Source organism: Amphiprion ocellaris, chromosome 16, assembly GCF_022539595.1.
Source record: "Amphiprion ocellaris isolate individual 3 ecotype Okinawa chromosome 16, ASM2253959v1, whole genome shotgun sequence".
Taxonomy (NCBI): domain Eukaryota; kingdom Metazoa; phylum Chordata; class Actinopteri; family Pomacentridae; genus Amphiprion; species Amphiprion ocellaris.
The window spans coordinates 16,641,249-16,654,226 of NC_072781.1; the positions used below are offsets into that span (position 1 = coordinate 16,641,249).

The 12,978-nt window shown below is 40.7% G+C and overlaps 1 protein-coding gene across 2 annotated transcripts in view; it reads right to left on the bottom strand.

Annotated features, from left to right (window-relative positions):
* The window catches only part of LOC111573722 (striatin), a 28,179-nt gene extending 15,382 nt beyond the window's left edge, over positions 1 to 12,797 (bottom strand). For both annotated transcript variants that reach the window (XM_023278017.3, XM_023278016.3), the window contains exons 1-2: positions 12,468 to 12,797; positions 1,127 to 1,230 (exon numbers count right to left, since the gene is read on the bottom strand). In XM_023278017.3, coding sequence (XP_023133785.1) covers positions 1,127 to 1,230; positions 12,468 to 12,680 — 317 coding nt within the window. In that variant the 5' untranslated portion in view covers positions 12,681 to 12,797. The remainder of the gene's footprint in view (positions 1 to 1,126; positions 1,231 to 12,467) is intronic.
* Between the last annotated feature and the right edge of the window lie 181 nt (positions 12,798 to 12,978).

Consider the following 12,978-nt stretch of genomic DNA (forward strand, 5'->3'; position numbering starts at 1 on the left):
TAGAGAACATTTAACTAACCTTTGAGCTAACTAGAGGAATGAAAGAACAGCCACCCATTTTGACACCTGTGTAACTCGGTTGTGCTAAGGCTCTCAATAGCTTGGACAATCTCCCTGCTCCCAGATCTAATTAAGATACCTGCAGCCAGCCTTTTCAATTGTTGACTATCCCAGTTTTCATTTTGTTTGGCTTAACCTTTACATATCCAGGGAGGACTTTGCTGATTGCCTGTTCTCACTGTCAGAAAAGCATTGTGTTGTATTCAAAAGATTCCACATGATTAAAACTCATGGTTATGAAATACAATCTCAGTTTTATATTGTTGGCCAGAGTGGTTATGCACATCCTGTGTGGTTGTTGAGGCAGTGAGTGGATTGCCTGGCTACACAAAGACAACTAGATCACACCTACAAGAAATACAAAGAACTACTTGTTCAGTTTTTCAGAGGGCTTGTGCTTCAGAGTTTGTCTGAATGATGTGCTTGATGACTTAGAGATACATATAAACATGTTCACTAACATGTCTCTGTTCCAGGGTGCAGTCATGTGTCAAAGAGGAAGGGGAAAGCAAAGTGTTATCACCATCGCTACCACAGGGACCTTTTCTTTGTAGTGTTGCAATGTTAGAAATGAAAACAATGTAATTCTACTGAAAGAAAGCTGCAACAATGACTTCGTCTTGGGTGAAGAAAGGATTTCTCTCCCCTTTTCCACACACAGCAAACAAAGCCTTCATGCCAACACACGCTCTCCACCAAAGGCATAACACCAGCTGGACTCGGGGGGAATCTCTCTAGCACTGTGCTTTTGCTGACACCAGCTGAGACATCAGACTGGTATGCAGAGAACAAGAGGGAACTCTTTTAAAATGCTACACACTATCAATAAAATCATAGTAAAGATGTGCAGAGGGCATTAGAGCTCTACCTCACTGCAGGTGCAGCAGATGTTGTTTTGCTGACCAGTGAGAATCTCACACAGCCATGGTATCTTTTTCCATCTTTCTCTGAGCCAGGGACTTATTTTAGGAACATACAAAACATGGAAACACTGCAGTTGTTGCAGTCTAGCTGAGGTATTTGTGTGTGGGTGGGCTGAAGCAGCAGTGACCGGTAAAGCACTCACCTCTCTTGCTTCAGCGCGTACTCCAGCATTTTGATCCTCCTGACAAGGTCTTTCTTTAAGTTCTCCTGGCCTTTCCTCTCTCCCTGCAGGAAGGCGATTTGGGCCTGAAAACACAAAAATAGGATTGTCAGATCACATTTTAAAGTACCAAAAGATTTACAGTGGTAGCTTTTATAAATAGTCCATGTTTCCGGTGTTGTGGCATCTTGGATATTAGCTCGCTACCAACAAAGACTTGACTTAAAAGAACAACCTTCGTGAGGCAACATCTGAAAACACCTTCTTCTGTCAAGACTGAAATAGGACGATGTCAAATCAATATGCGTGGCATGATGGGAAATACAAAGCCAATCTGTACTATTCTATTTTAATCTAACCTCCTCACACCCCCACACACACACCAACCGTTCCCCTCCTTCTGCACACCACTGTCTCTCTTCAGTAACAGGCAGCAGCTGTTGACGCACTCAGTCTGAGTCAGCATTACATTACATTACATCGCTGGGTACCCCACACATGCCTGCATGAGTGCATGCACTCATAGGCACTCGTAATGAGAGTGGTAGAGGCTTTCTCACAGTGCACTATGCAGCACACAAGCTGCAGCGGATGTAGCTCACATATTGAACAAAATTGCTTATCTTACAACAGCATCACACACTCTATGATTGTATTCATCACAATAGAATCCACCGTAAAATATTCTGCCTTGCAAAGAAATGGAAAACAGTCAAGATATGTAAAATCATACTTTATGCCTTAAGGGCATCTTAGCTAACTTAATTAGTTTTGAGCAGGACTTTTTAATGCTTTACTTGATCTTGCTATTTTCTCCATTATAATTAGATTTAGTCACTGTCATAATACAGTTGTATAACAAACTCAGTTATTAAGAGGCTGGAGCACCAACGCTTTTTTTTTTATTACAGAAAAATGTAGGAAAAAGTCCATGAATTCGTTTTAATTATACATAGCTGTAACTCTTTTCCACCAAGTATTAGCCTTAATTAGTAAGAGTGCAGTTTCTATAGTGTGAATTTGTAAATGCTAGAGTATACTAATTTCTCTTTCTGGGAAATTCAAATTCTGGTGCTACAGTTACTATTACTGAATATGCAGTCACGTTTTGGCTTTGAATGGCAATATTGTTATTAAGGTCTCTAAATTTGAGAAAAATTATTCAGTAATGATCTTTAACAGTGTGTTGCACCCTTACAAAGCTACCTATCAGCAGCAAAAAAAAAAACCCTAAATCTAACAAACACAGTCCATCCAGTAATTTATGGGTTACGACAAGGTAAGGACTGCCGAATGGCTCCAGAAGCTGCTAAAGTCTGTACAGCCTGTGTTGTGTGCAGAAAGAAGGATAAGCACACTGTTGTTTCCATTTCACCACTTCATCAGAATTATACTCCCCTTTAAAATCCATCTCCAGCAAGAAAACAGGCATAGGAGGTGGATTTAGGTGATAGATAGCAGGAGGGGAGTGCATAAATCATGCTTTGGATTAACACAAATGGCAAAAAACCCTTATAAACAAAAAAACAAAAAAAAAAAAACAAACAACTGAATAAACTATTAACTCAGAAGAGTGGCAGCAAGATGGATGATCCTTTGCAAACAAGGATGAAGAACAGCAGCATGAGCCAAATTGCTCCTGTCTAACTTCAAAAAGAGAATCCAAGTTTTATTCTAAAACAACGGGACAACATCTTGGAGGGAACGAATATCGACTCGATTCCCTGCATTTCACTCTAAATGCAGAGGATGGTGTGAGTTTGAGTGGGCTGGATCACAGTTTCACATGGATCGCAAGTAGCGCTGCTGCTGCAACAATGAGTCATGACAGCACTTCAATCTGCCTCTTAGCACCATCGCAGTTCTCTGCAGAGGAACTTATAACAACCTGCCCGCTATACCTCCAGTTCAATTAGGATTCAGACTACTGGTCCTAATGGTGTAAACAGCACAGAGTTTAGCTGGCAGCAGTCACTCACATGCTAACAATCTGCACAGGTGTCAGCAATTGATGCTTTTTAACGATGGGTCAGCACAGCACTTAAATCACTCCACCTATTCCATCCACATCGTCTCCAGTTCCTTGTTTTATGTGCATCTATCGTCAGCTGAATCCATACTAATGTATTTGAGATGCATCTGACTTTCTACATCCTTAATCCAGTATTAGTAAGTGTTAACACAAAAAGCCAAAACAAGAAAAAACAAAAACAAAACAGGCAGCTCCTAAAAAGATTGAACTTCACAAAAATGCATCTATAAGATCAGATACAGTGACATGAAGGAGTCAGACAATGAACATAGAAAATGCCAGTAAAACCAAGGTAATCACAGAAAAGTCAGTAAGCTATTCATTTTTATTTGATAAAAAAATATTGATTAGTCATGATGGGTGCATTAAAAATAAGGTGTGCACATATAACAGGAGGAAAAAAATTGGAGTCAGTGGCAACTAAGGTAATTAATAATTTGCTCAGTAAAGTGTGTATCACTTTACTGTCCTGTCTTTGGAAGGTGGGAGCTGAGGTCCAAACAGGGCATTAGGAAAATATTGCATATGGAAAATTATCACAGTTTGGATTGGATCAGACTGTACAGCTCTCAAAATAACTTACTCTGGCTAAAGTGGCTCCAATCCAAATATCAATGAGGACCACTGCCTCGGGGCATTGAAACTGTATCACAAGTAACTGGGCCAACTTACAACCTCATGAGGCTAATTGTAGGGCTATTTTCCATTTAGTGTCTCTTAATGTCCAGCCGAGTGCTGACTCAATCCTCGCCCGATAAATTACAACTAAAAAGTACCATCATTCTGTCACCAGAGAAAAATCTCACCTATTTAAACAAACCAAAGGAAAGCACAGCCACACAATGAACCCCTATCTTTAAGTAAATCATATTCTAAACAAAAGGTTGTTATTTTGGTTATACAAATTTTTCACTGTAGGTGAAACTGTACATCTGCTTCGACTGAGATAGCGAGTAACCATTCACTTCTTTATCCGCATGAAGGGCTGGCCGAGGGACCCCTGGCATCCTGTCGTGCCAGAGATAGAGAAGAGAGCAGCTCTGTGAATCTCTGGCTTGCCATCTCTCTTCCATCAAACATTTGGGAGGAATGCAATGAGTCAACTCTGGCCATAAAGAGACACAGGAAGCATTTAATTCCCAGCCTCACACTGACTGCATTATTGCGCTGCTGGATAAGGGCTCCTTAGTCTGTCTGAGTAAGAGACATGTAGAATGGGGCATCCATCTAGAGAGCTGGGCTTTTCAGAGACAGGAAAAGGAGGCAGAAGAGATAGGTTAATGGTTGGAGAAGAAAATAAGCACCAGACACCTCTTAATTCTGGTACGGTAAGTTGGTCAGACAGTTGGCCACAATAATTTCTGGTTTGCCCCAGAGGGAGTCTAGTTTGGAAGTCAAATATCTACCCTTAGTTTAATTAGTAAAACAAGGAAAAATGGGCTGATAAGATCCAGTGTCAGTTCTGCTTTTTTCCCAGTTATGGTGAGTACTGAAAGAGACACTGAAGTCCCTTGATGTTGGTCAGAACTCTTTCCTGCATGACTATTTACAAGAAAACTGTTTTATTTCTTCATTTTAGCGGCACTGTGCTTGCATGACATTGACAAAGTTACCAAGTAGATTATATAACCACAGCGTGTTGGCAGTACATTACAAACAACAAAAGCAAGAGGAAAACTATTTCACCAAATGTTATGTCCTTCTTTCAAGTTAATTTTCAGTAAGTGAATGTATGACGCCTGTGAACCACATCCTCACTATTTATAATTAAAGAAGACCTTCTAGTCTGAGATTTGTGAATGCCAGAGAATTTTTTTTTTTCCAGACTTGTTCTGCGTCATCGCTAAAGACATCTACAACACAAAGAGGCCATTTAATCTACACAGAGTGAACACTGTGAAAAACCCAATGCGTCTCTGCGGCAAGGCTGAACTCACTCCATTTGTAAAAGAAATCCAGCGGATACTCATACAACCTCAAGGCTCACACACAAACAAAATGGTCACACATGCCGGCCCTTCGACCACAGTCTGAGCAGAAGAAGAGAAAGGGGCTGGTGTAAATCCCACATTTACAATGCAAACAACCTTTCTTTCAGTGAACACCGGGTTTACCCTCAGAGTTACCGCAATGCAATGAGCACCGTGATGGCCGACCTGATAACTAGCCAAGTGCATTCCACACATGCCATTACACTAGTAGCAACAGAAAAAAGCAGCAAAACAACAGAAGCAAGACAGAAGTGCTGGAGACAACTGCAATGTGGCTACAGCAGTGTCTTCTCTAATTGTTCCCAGAAAGGATCACTACAGATTAACATAATATGTTTGTGTCTATAATAGCTCACCTGAAATAGGTTAGACCTTGAGTATTCATCAATTAAGTGTAAAATGGCAAAAAAAACAATGACATTTGTCAGTCATAAGCACTGATACATTTATGTAAGATTGTTTTTTAATGGCTTGTGTCTGGTCAGAAGATTCATGACCTTTGTAAGTAATAATTCAAATGCAAAAATATTTTTTGACGTTCAAGCAGTTATGAAAATATTTCATCTGACTGATTTACTTTTTAAATGTAATGACTGAAAATTAAACAAGGCCTCTTAGCATAGCTTGAATTGTAGTATCTCTAAAAGTAATTGGAATAGGTTAGGGTTTTTTTGCATATTGTTCAGCCCTAATATATGTAAAACTGACAGTTCATTATGAGACAATGAGTTACCTATTCACTGTAGCCAGTAAATGTAATAGTACCAGTTCATTGGCCATGGTGCAACCTAGAAAGTCAGTAGGTAATGTCTCCCAATAGGCAAAAAGGGTGAAAATACTCAAGACTATAGTAAATTTCACATTTTAGGCCATCTTGGGCCTTTTAAGGAATCTGAATTTAACACTTTTCAAAAGCTACAGATACCCAGTATATACATAGTTCTATCTCAAAGCCAGGCTATAAAATACCTGAGATGCCCAAGTTTATCACTGCAATGAAGTTCAATATTGCCACAACACAGAATCCCTGGTCAATGATTTGCAACATTGCCCACGATACTGTACAATACATGCAGAGATATTTAAAGGGACAGCAACTACAATATAGATAGCAAAGTATTATATTATAGTTTTTCTGATGAAGACTGTCTCACAGTATACAACATCTTTCCACCCACCATTTTTTGCAATAAAGTTAACTATTTACCATGATGTTACCCTCCTAACGAACCTTCAGAAGCTACTAACTCCAATTTCACATCCAGCCATCTTTCAGCCTCCTTCTGTGCTCAACACACTGAAAGTAATTTCAAATGTTTGCAGTTCATCCACCGCTCCATTTTGCACCTACTGTGCCATAAAACTAGTGAGTTACAATGTGAAACACTGAGGACCTGTGATCACTCCTTCAAAAGCAGACACCGCACATTGATCGACTCTACTCACATCCACGGGTACAGATTCAGGATTACTCTGAGGGGCAGGCTGAGACAGTGAGCTGCTTAAACTGTGATTTAGACTTCTGCTCCATCATTGGGAATAAGTCATGCATTTCACCTCTTCTACAATACCCAGAAAACAAAAGAAAATCCTTACACTGCAAGAAATTGTTCACAGTCAAAAGCACAGCGTCGCTTTTATCCAAAACTTTCACAAAGACACAGACTTGTTGTGTTCAACTCATCATGAGATTCCATTTGAGCTTCTTTTTACACTTTGCCATCACAAAGCTCACATCGAGTTGACACGGCAGTGCTACCTCACAGAGAGCGCAAACAAAGGCGTTATGTTGGGCTTCTCGAGGACAAGGATGCTGCATCCCATGTTGCTGCATTAATATTACATAAGCCTCATAGCGCACATGCACAAACGGACACATGCAGGCAAGGAGCTAAATTTTTCAACATCAGCATTTTCCCTGACAAATAGGTAGCGTGGCTGCAAGGTGGAGTCTGTGCAGAACCACAGTCAAACAGCAGCTTACGTGTAGAAAGTAAAAACACACTGCAGAATGAAGAAGATCTGAAATGGGAGAAGAGGGATTTAACAAGACTGATGAGTCTGATGATGTACAAAGTCTGCAAATGGTCAGTGTAAGACAGAGCTGGTAAAGTGCTCTATTCCTGAGAGAGAGGAAACAAGGAGGCAGCTGAGGCCCTTTGGCCTGGCCCAGCCTCTCTCTCTCTGTGTGTGTGTGTGTGTGTGTGTGTGTGTGTGTGTGTGTGTGTGTGTGTGTGTGTGTGTGTGTGTGTGTGTGTGTGTGTGTGTGTGTGTGTGTGTGGCACCACAAGAAGCTCAGTCAGTAAGTACCATCTCAATTTTCAATCTCTCTCTGGCATTCAAGGCCTGCTAGGCACAAACTTCATTTTCTAGCCCTTGGTGTCTCCATCCCTTCTTCTAACAAACTACTTGAAGAATATTTGAACATATTAATACACACACGTGGTGCAGAATAACAGGGTATAGAGTAAAATATAGAGTAAAAATGCGTAACTCTAACCAGTTTTGCATTAATTTAAAACGGTGCAACTGTAAATAGTGTTTTTCCAAATAAAAACAAAAAACCTCTCCAGTTGTCTTCAGTTATACATTGTAATCACACTCGTTTCAAAGGACATAACTGAATAAAAAATACAGTATGAATAAAAAGTTGCATAATATAATGAAATTATATTTGCATGTAAACAGAAGAAAAAGAAAATATTGCTCAAACTAATTACTTTTCAAGACAGGGAAACACTGTTGCGGCATCATAAAGTGGAAAAACAACAAACCAGATTACGTCACATTATCACCACAGCACACTGAGACAATGGCAATTTGATCTGGTGAGTACAACAATTTACAACTCTGACTGACTGGCGACCTCAGATTTACTGTAAAAACCGGAGGAGGCAGGCAACTTTGTGGCACGACCAGGCAGCTGTCCTGCACATCCACGTAGACAGATGAAGGCTGTAAGTGTGAATGGAAAAAGGAGAGGGGAATTATCAGGCCGACAAGGCAGCGCTACAGCACAGAGAAAGGCTCTGGTGCCAGTCCAATGGGGACAGTGGAGCAAAGCTCAGGGGGCCAGGCTTTAGTTAATAAACATGGGTCTCTTCAGGCTCTTACCACAGGAAAAAAAACAAACCCCTTTAAACTACTTGCTATGATCTGTACACGGTGAATATTTGATATGAGCTACAATAACAGCCTTTGTGGGGCTTCTGGTGAATATTACCACTGAGAATTTGGGCCACTGTGTAGCTTAGTTTCTACATGAAATGTTTTTATAGCTCCTAAAACGTATGTCAATATCTGAGGGCAGGAATATTGAGAAACCAGTACTTATGCTCCCATATTCTTGGTAAGCAACCATGTGCTTTCTTGTACTTTCCCACTCCGAGGCGCACACTGAAAGCGCAAAAATAACTGCAGCTTGGGGGTGGACGTGGTATCAACTGAGGAATGACGGTGACTCCCATTCCTGAATTTCTGAATGCCACGGTATGTGTGTATGTTTGTGCATGGTTCCGTCCTTCTTATTGCCGCGCCATTGAGCTAAATATGCCTCAAGCTTTGCCATTAAAAGTAAACACACATTCATGGTAATAAGTCATCCAACTGCAGCAGGGTAATTCTAGGTTGTTCGGCAGTTAGCTGCATGTCCATGGCATGGGACACATAATAATCTTGCTCGTGGTAAAGACCTTTTCTTTAGAAAGACATTTCTATCTATTGACGATAAGTTGGTCCATGTTTGAGTGTGCACCCACATGAAGCCACCTTACACCCTGAGTCACCTTCAACCTTCTCCCGGTGTCAAATTATGGCTGCTGACAGATAATTCTGGCAAGGAGATATCCTATGGAGCAGGGATTTCCCCATAACTGGAAGCTGATGAGACTCACTGGAGCAGTGCCAGGCCTGTACAGGATGTAACTTGATGCATCCTTAGCCATCAGGCCTGGAAAAGATCTGCGCTAATCAGTAGAGCAGGGTGATTTCAATCAAATCAGCATTAAAATTCAAACCAGAATATTTTTTCTAGCAGATCTACATTACATATGCAAAATAACCTATAAAATAATCAAGTACAGTGAGCTGTCCCCCTCAGTCTCCTCATCATTGTAATTAAGAACAAATTATCAGTGCACTTGACTGGCATGCGCCACATATCTAACTAAACCCACACAAACGGGCAAACCTATCATCCAGTTTCAATGCCAATACAAAGTTACTCTGGATCCTCAAATCATTAGTCAAATGATTGTTCAGGCATTCAACAGGAAAGCAATCAAATCGTATAAGGACAAAAAATTCACCAACTGTTCTTTAGACCTGAATAATTGCTCTATAACCTTTTGACTATCAAGTGCTCATTCAAGTATTTTTTTTTAGCAAAATCTGACAGAAGTTGTGTTTTCAACCTCAGAGAAATTAGTATTTGCTGAACTATTGGTCAAACAAAATAAGGTATTTCTCAAGGGAAACTGTGGGAGACATTTTTCATAATTTTCTAGATTAAACGATTCACTTAAATAATCAATAGAGAAAATAATTGTTAGTTGCATTCATATAAATGAATATCTAAGTCATTAAACAAGTAAAATGATTGGTGGTCGGTTGTCATCACATGAGGATTTCTTACATTGCTGTTATGTACGTAAAATTGCAAATTGTGTATCATTCAGACTTTTCATTATTGGTCGAACACAACAAACACTGTAAAAATGTGCAAATGTCATTTTCACTCATTTGTTTACAAATCAAAGGAATATTCATTGGTTAACTGATAATGAAATAATCTTTATCTGCTGCCCTAGTTACTTTTCTTACCAGGACAAAATACTGCACACTAACTGGAGCAGTAACCTATGACTAGCTCAGCAAATGACTGAGTCAATCAATTGAATTATCAATGACCACTCAGCTGGAGTCTAACCATGAGTGACAGCAGCCTATGTATTACACAGAAACTGCACAGTAGCAGGACAAGCCAGGCATGTACAGTTTCTGTGCTGCTCCAGTAAAGAGGAGTGGCTCTGAGCTTAACCTAACAGGCTGGCTGGACAACATTCCTCCAAGTTGTGGGGTTTGCCTTCCTCCCAGATAGCTATATGAGTAACAGTTTCAACTGTCTATCATCTAATGATTGTTCAATTAGTAATAAAAAAGTCCTGGGAGAATAGTACTCACTGGGTGGTAAACTTGCTTCATGTACATTTTTGAAGGTGTTTTATGTGATGCTAGGTATGTAGCCTTCGACAAACACGCAAGATAACATATCAGTTTTGATTCTGGAACTAAAACAAAGTGTGTGGACGTGATTACGTGTGCTGCAGAGGGATGAAGTGGATGAAAAAGAAGGTACTGTGGATGAAGATGCATTGTATCTTCCATTAGGACTCTATGTCCACTAGAGCGTTTCATTATTCATGTATGTCTATTTACGTTCATTTAAATGACTTGTTATCTTTTTGTCATCCTTTCACTGAAAGCTAACACACCAACTCCTTCTCCAGGTAAAAATACCACATGTTTGCAATATATGGGAATGCCTCAAGGGCAAAACAAGGTTACATCCAATGTGGAAGGTTTTCAATATTTGATTTTTCAATAAAGCTCTGATACAATGCAGCACTGGCACAGAAAGTTATTAAAAGATGAACAACAGCAAAATAGAAACAAACTAGATAATGGACTCTAGATCCTATGTTTGACTGATCAGAGTACAATCATGAGCAAGCCTGAAGTTGTAAATGGTCTCTTGCAGGTCAAATGATGTTAAAAACAAAAAACAGCTTTGCGTTCAGGGTTAGGTGCAACAAAAACAAGAACTCAAATTGAGCGCGCATTGTTTTACCGCCACAAACAAACCACCCGGCAAGCCATCTAGCAACCTCCCTGTGCTTTGCCGCAGTTGCTGCAGCTTCTATTCGTTGATAAGCTTGCTTCATGACAGCAGACAGGAAGCTGAATACACCAGCCAGACTGAAAGGGCTGCATGAGGCTGATGAGTCAAAACCCTACTACAGTGATCGGGTATACGTCACCAATCTAAAAACAATGCAGTGTCTCCCCCTTTCCTCTCTTTGTTTGCTGAGATCAGTCTGTCTGCGGAGCTAATCACTGTCTAACTACAAAAGTCAGTCACTTGTATGTGATCCAGCCAACAACTGGGTCAACATGATTTAAAAGAATTTTTTTTCTTCCAAACATTAGATACGGTAACACAAGTCAAGCCATAATAAGCAGGCTACTCATCTCTTGGTTAAAAGAATGGTTTGGCACACGGTGTCCCAAGTCATTTTTCACAAAGCCATAAACATACCAGACATACAACTTTGAGGTATTATAAACATCTCTACTGAACGTCAAACAAAAAACAACATGGGTTAACTTGATGTGCTAAGAAAAATTTAAAAAAAACCTCACCCTGAAAGATTCAGGATTGGACTTTGTAAGACATTAACTTATAGTTTAAGCAAACCAAACATTGAACAACACCCCAGCTTGTTCAGGTTTGACCTATAGGAGCGTTTTGGTTCATGGCTAGAAAAATCTACCCCTGTCATATATTTTACAAACAGCAGAATAACTGAGCTGGTAGGCCCTCAATTAATGGTCAGCTATACTGTCTAAATAGTAGACCACTTTGTAAGCCCATAAAAAGCATTGTGGTCTTCATAAAAGACGGACAACGGTATTTTAAATCCTGTCTTCAGGAGTGGCAGTGACACAGCAGCTAGTTTACAATAAGATTCATAAACAAGACATACTGACTCCACAGTCTCTTATGTGCTGTGTGCTGTCTACCGGCATTGACAGCTCACAAAAGGTCAAAAAGTACATAAGAAACATACCACCTCTTTTTCATCTCATTTATTTTGTGGGTTTACAGATAAAATTCAGCTCAAATCTAGGCGGGGTGCTATACATGTAGCTATAAGTAGGCATGTAGCCGCTCTGTGTAGCTACATAACGTTTTGAGCTACACATTAGCTACTTTGCTAGTAAATAAAGCTATCATTTGGTGTTTTAATTGGATGTATTTCACATGTAAACAACCTATGAAGCCTGTCTTCGAGCCCATTAAGGCAGAAGGCAAGTTTAGTGGTTTCAGAGTCGTCGTGCAGTTTGGGTCAGAGAGACGCTGCAGCTTCTTTAGCTCTTGAGCTAACGCTAACAAGCTAGCCTGGTAGCCAGAACAATCAAACACAGAAACAAACCGCGACTTACTAAACAGGAACGGCGCTATGCCCCGCTAGCGTCACTAATATGAGGACGTCTATGCATTAAATGTGGTGTTTTTTACCTGTAATTCAGCCCGCTCCACCTCCCATTGTGCTCTTTCTACTTCGAAACGGGCCCATTCGTGCTGCAGGAAGTGCAAGATCCCCGGGATACTGTACTGCGCCCTAGCCGCCTCCCCAGCGTCGCCATCAGGCAGCGGTCCTTTCCCACCGCCGGGTAAAACAGAGTTGTTATTGTTGTTGAAGAACACGCCGGGCCCTGCCTGTTCGTCCATGGCCGGGCTCGGTGGAAAGGTCGGTCCGTTGTCTCGCTCACTCGATGTGCTAGATAGGAAGGGCAAAACCGTATCAACGGCGTTCCGTCCGCTCGGCTCGGGGGAATGAACTCACTTTCTGACAGCTTGCTGTCACCGAGTGACGCAGCACACGGCCACGCCCACAGCGTGTTGGCTGGGGCCGCTCGATTTGTTTACTCGGACTTCCCGGAGCATCACAATCTATTAGTTAAACCCCAACTCATTTATTAGAAAGTGGTATTTTGAATTAAACAAAACATAACTTGTTAGTTAGGAA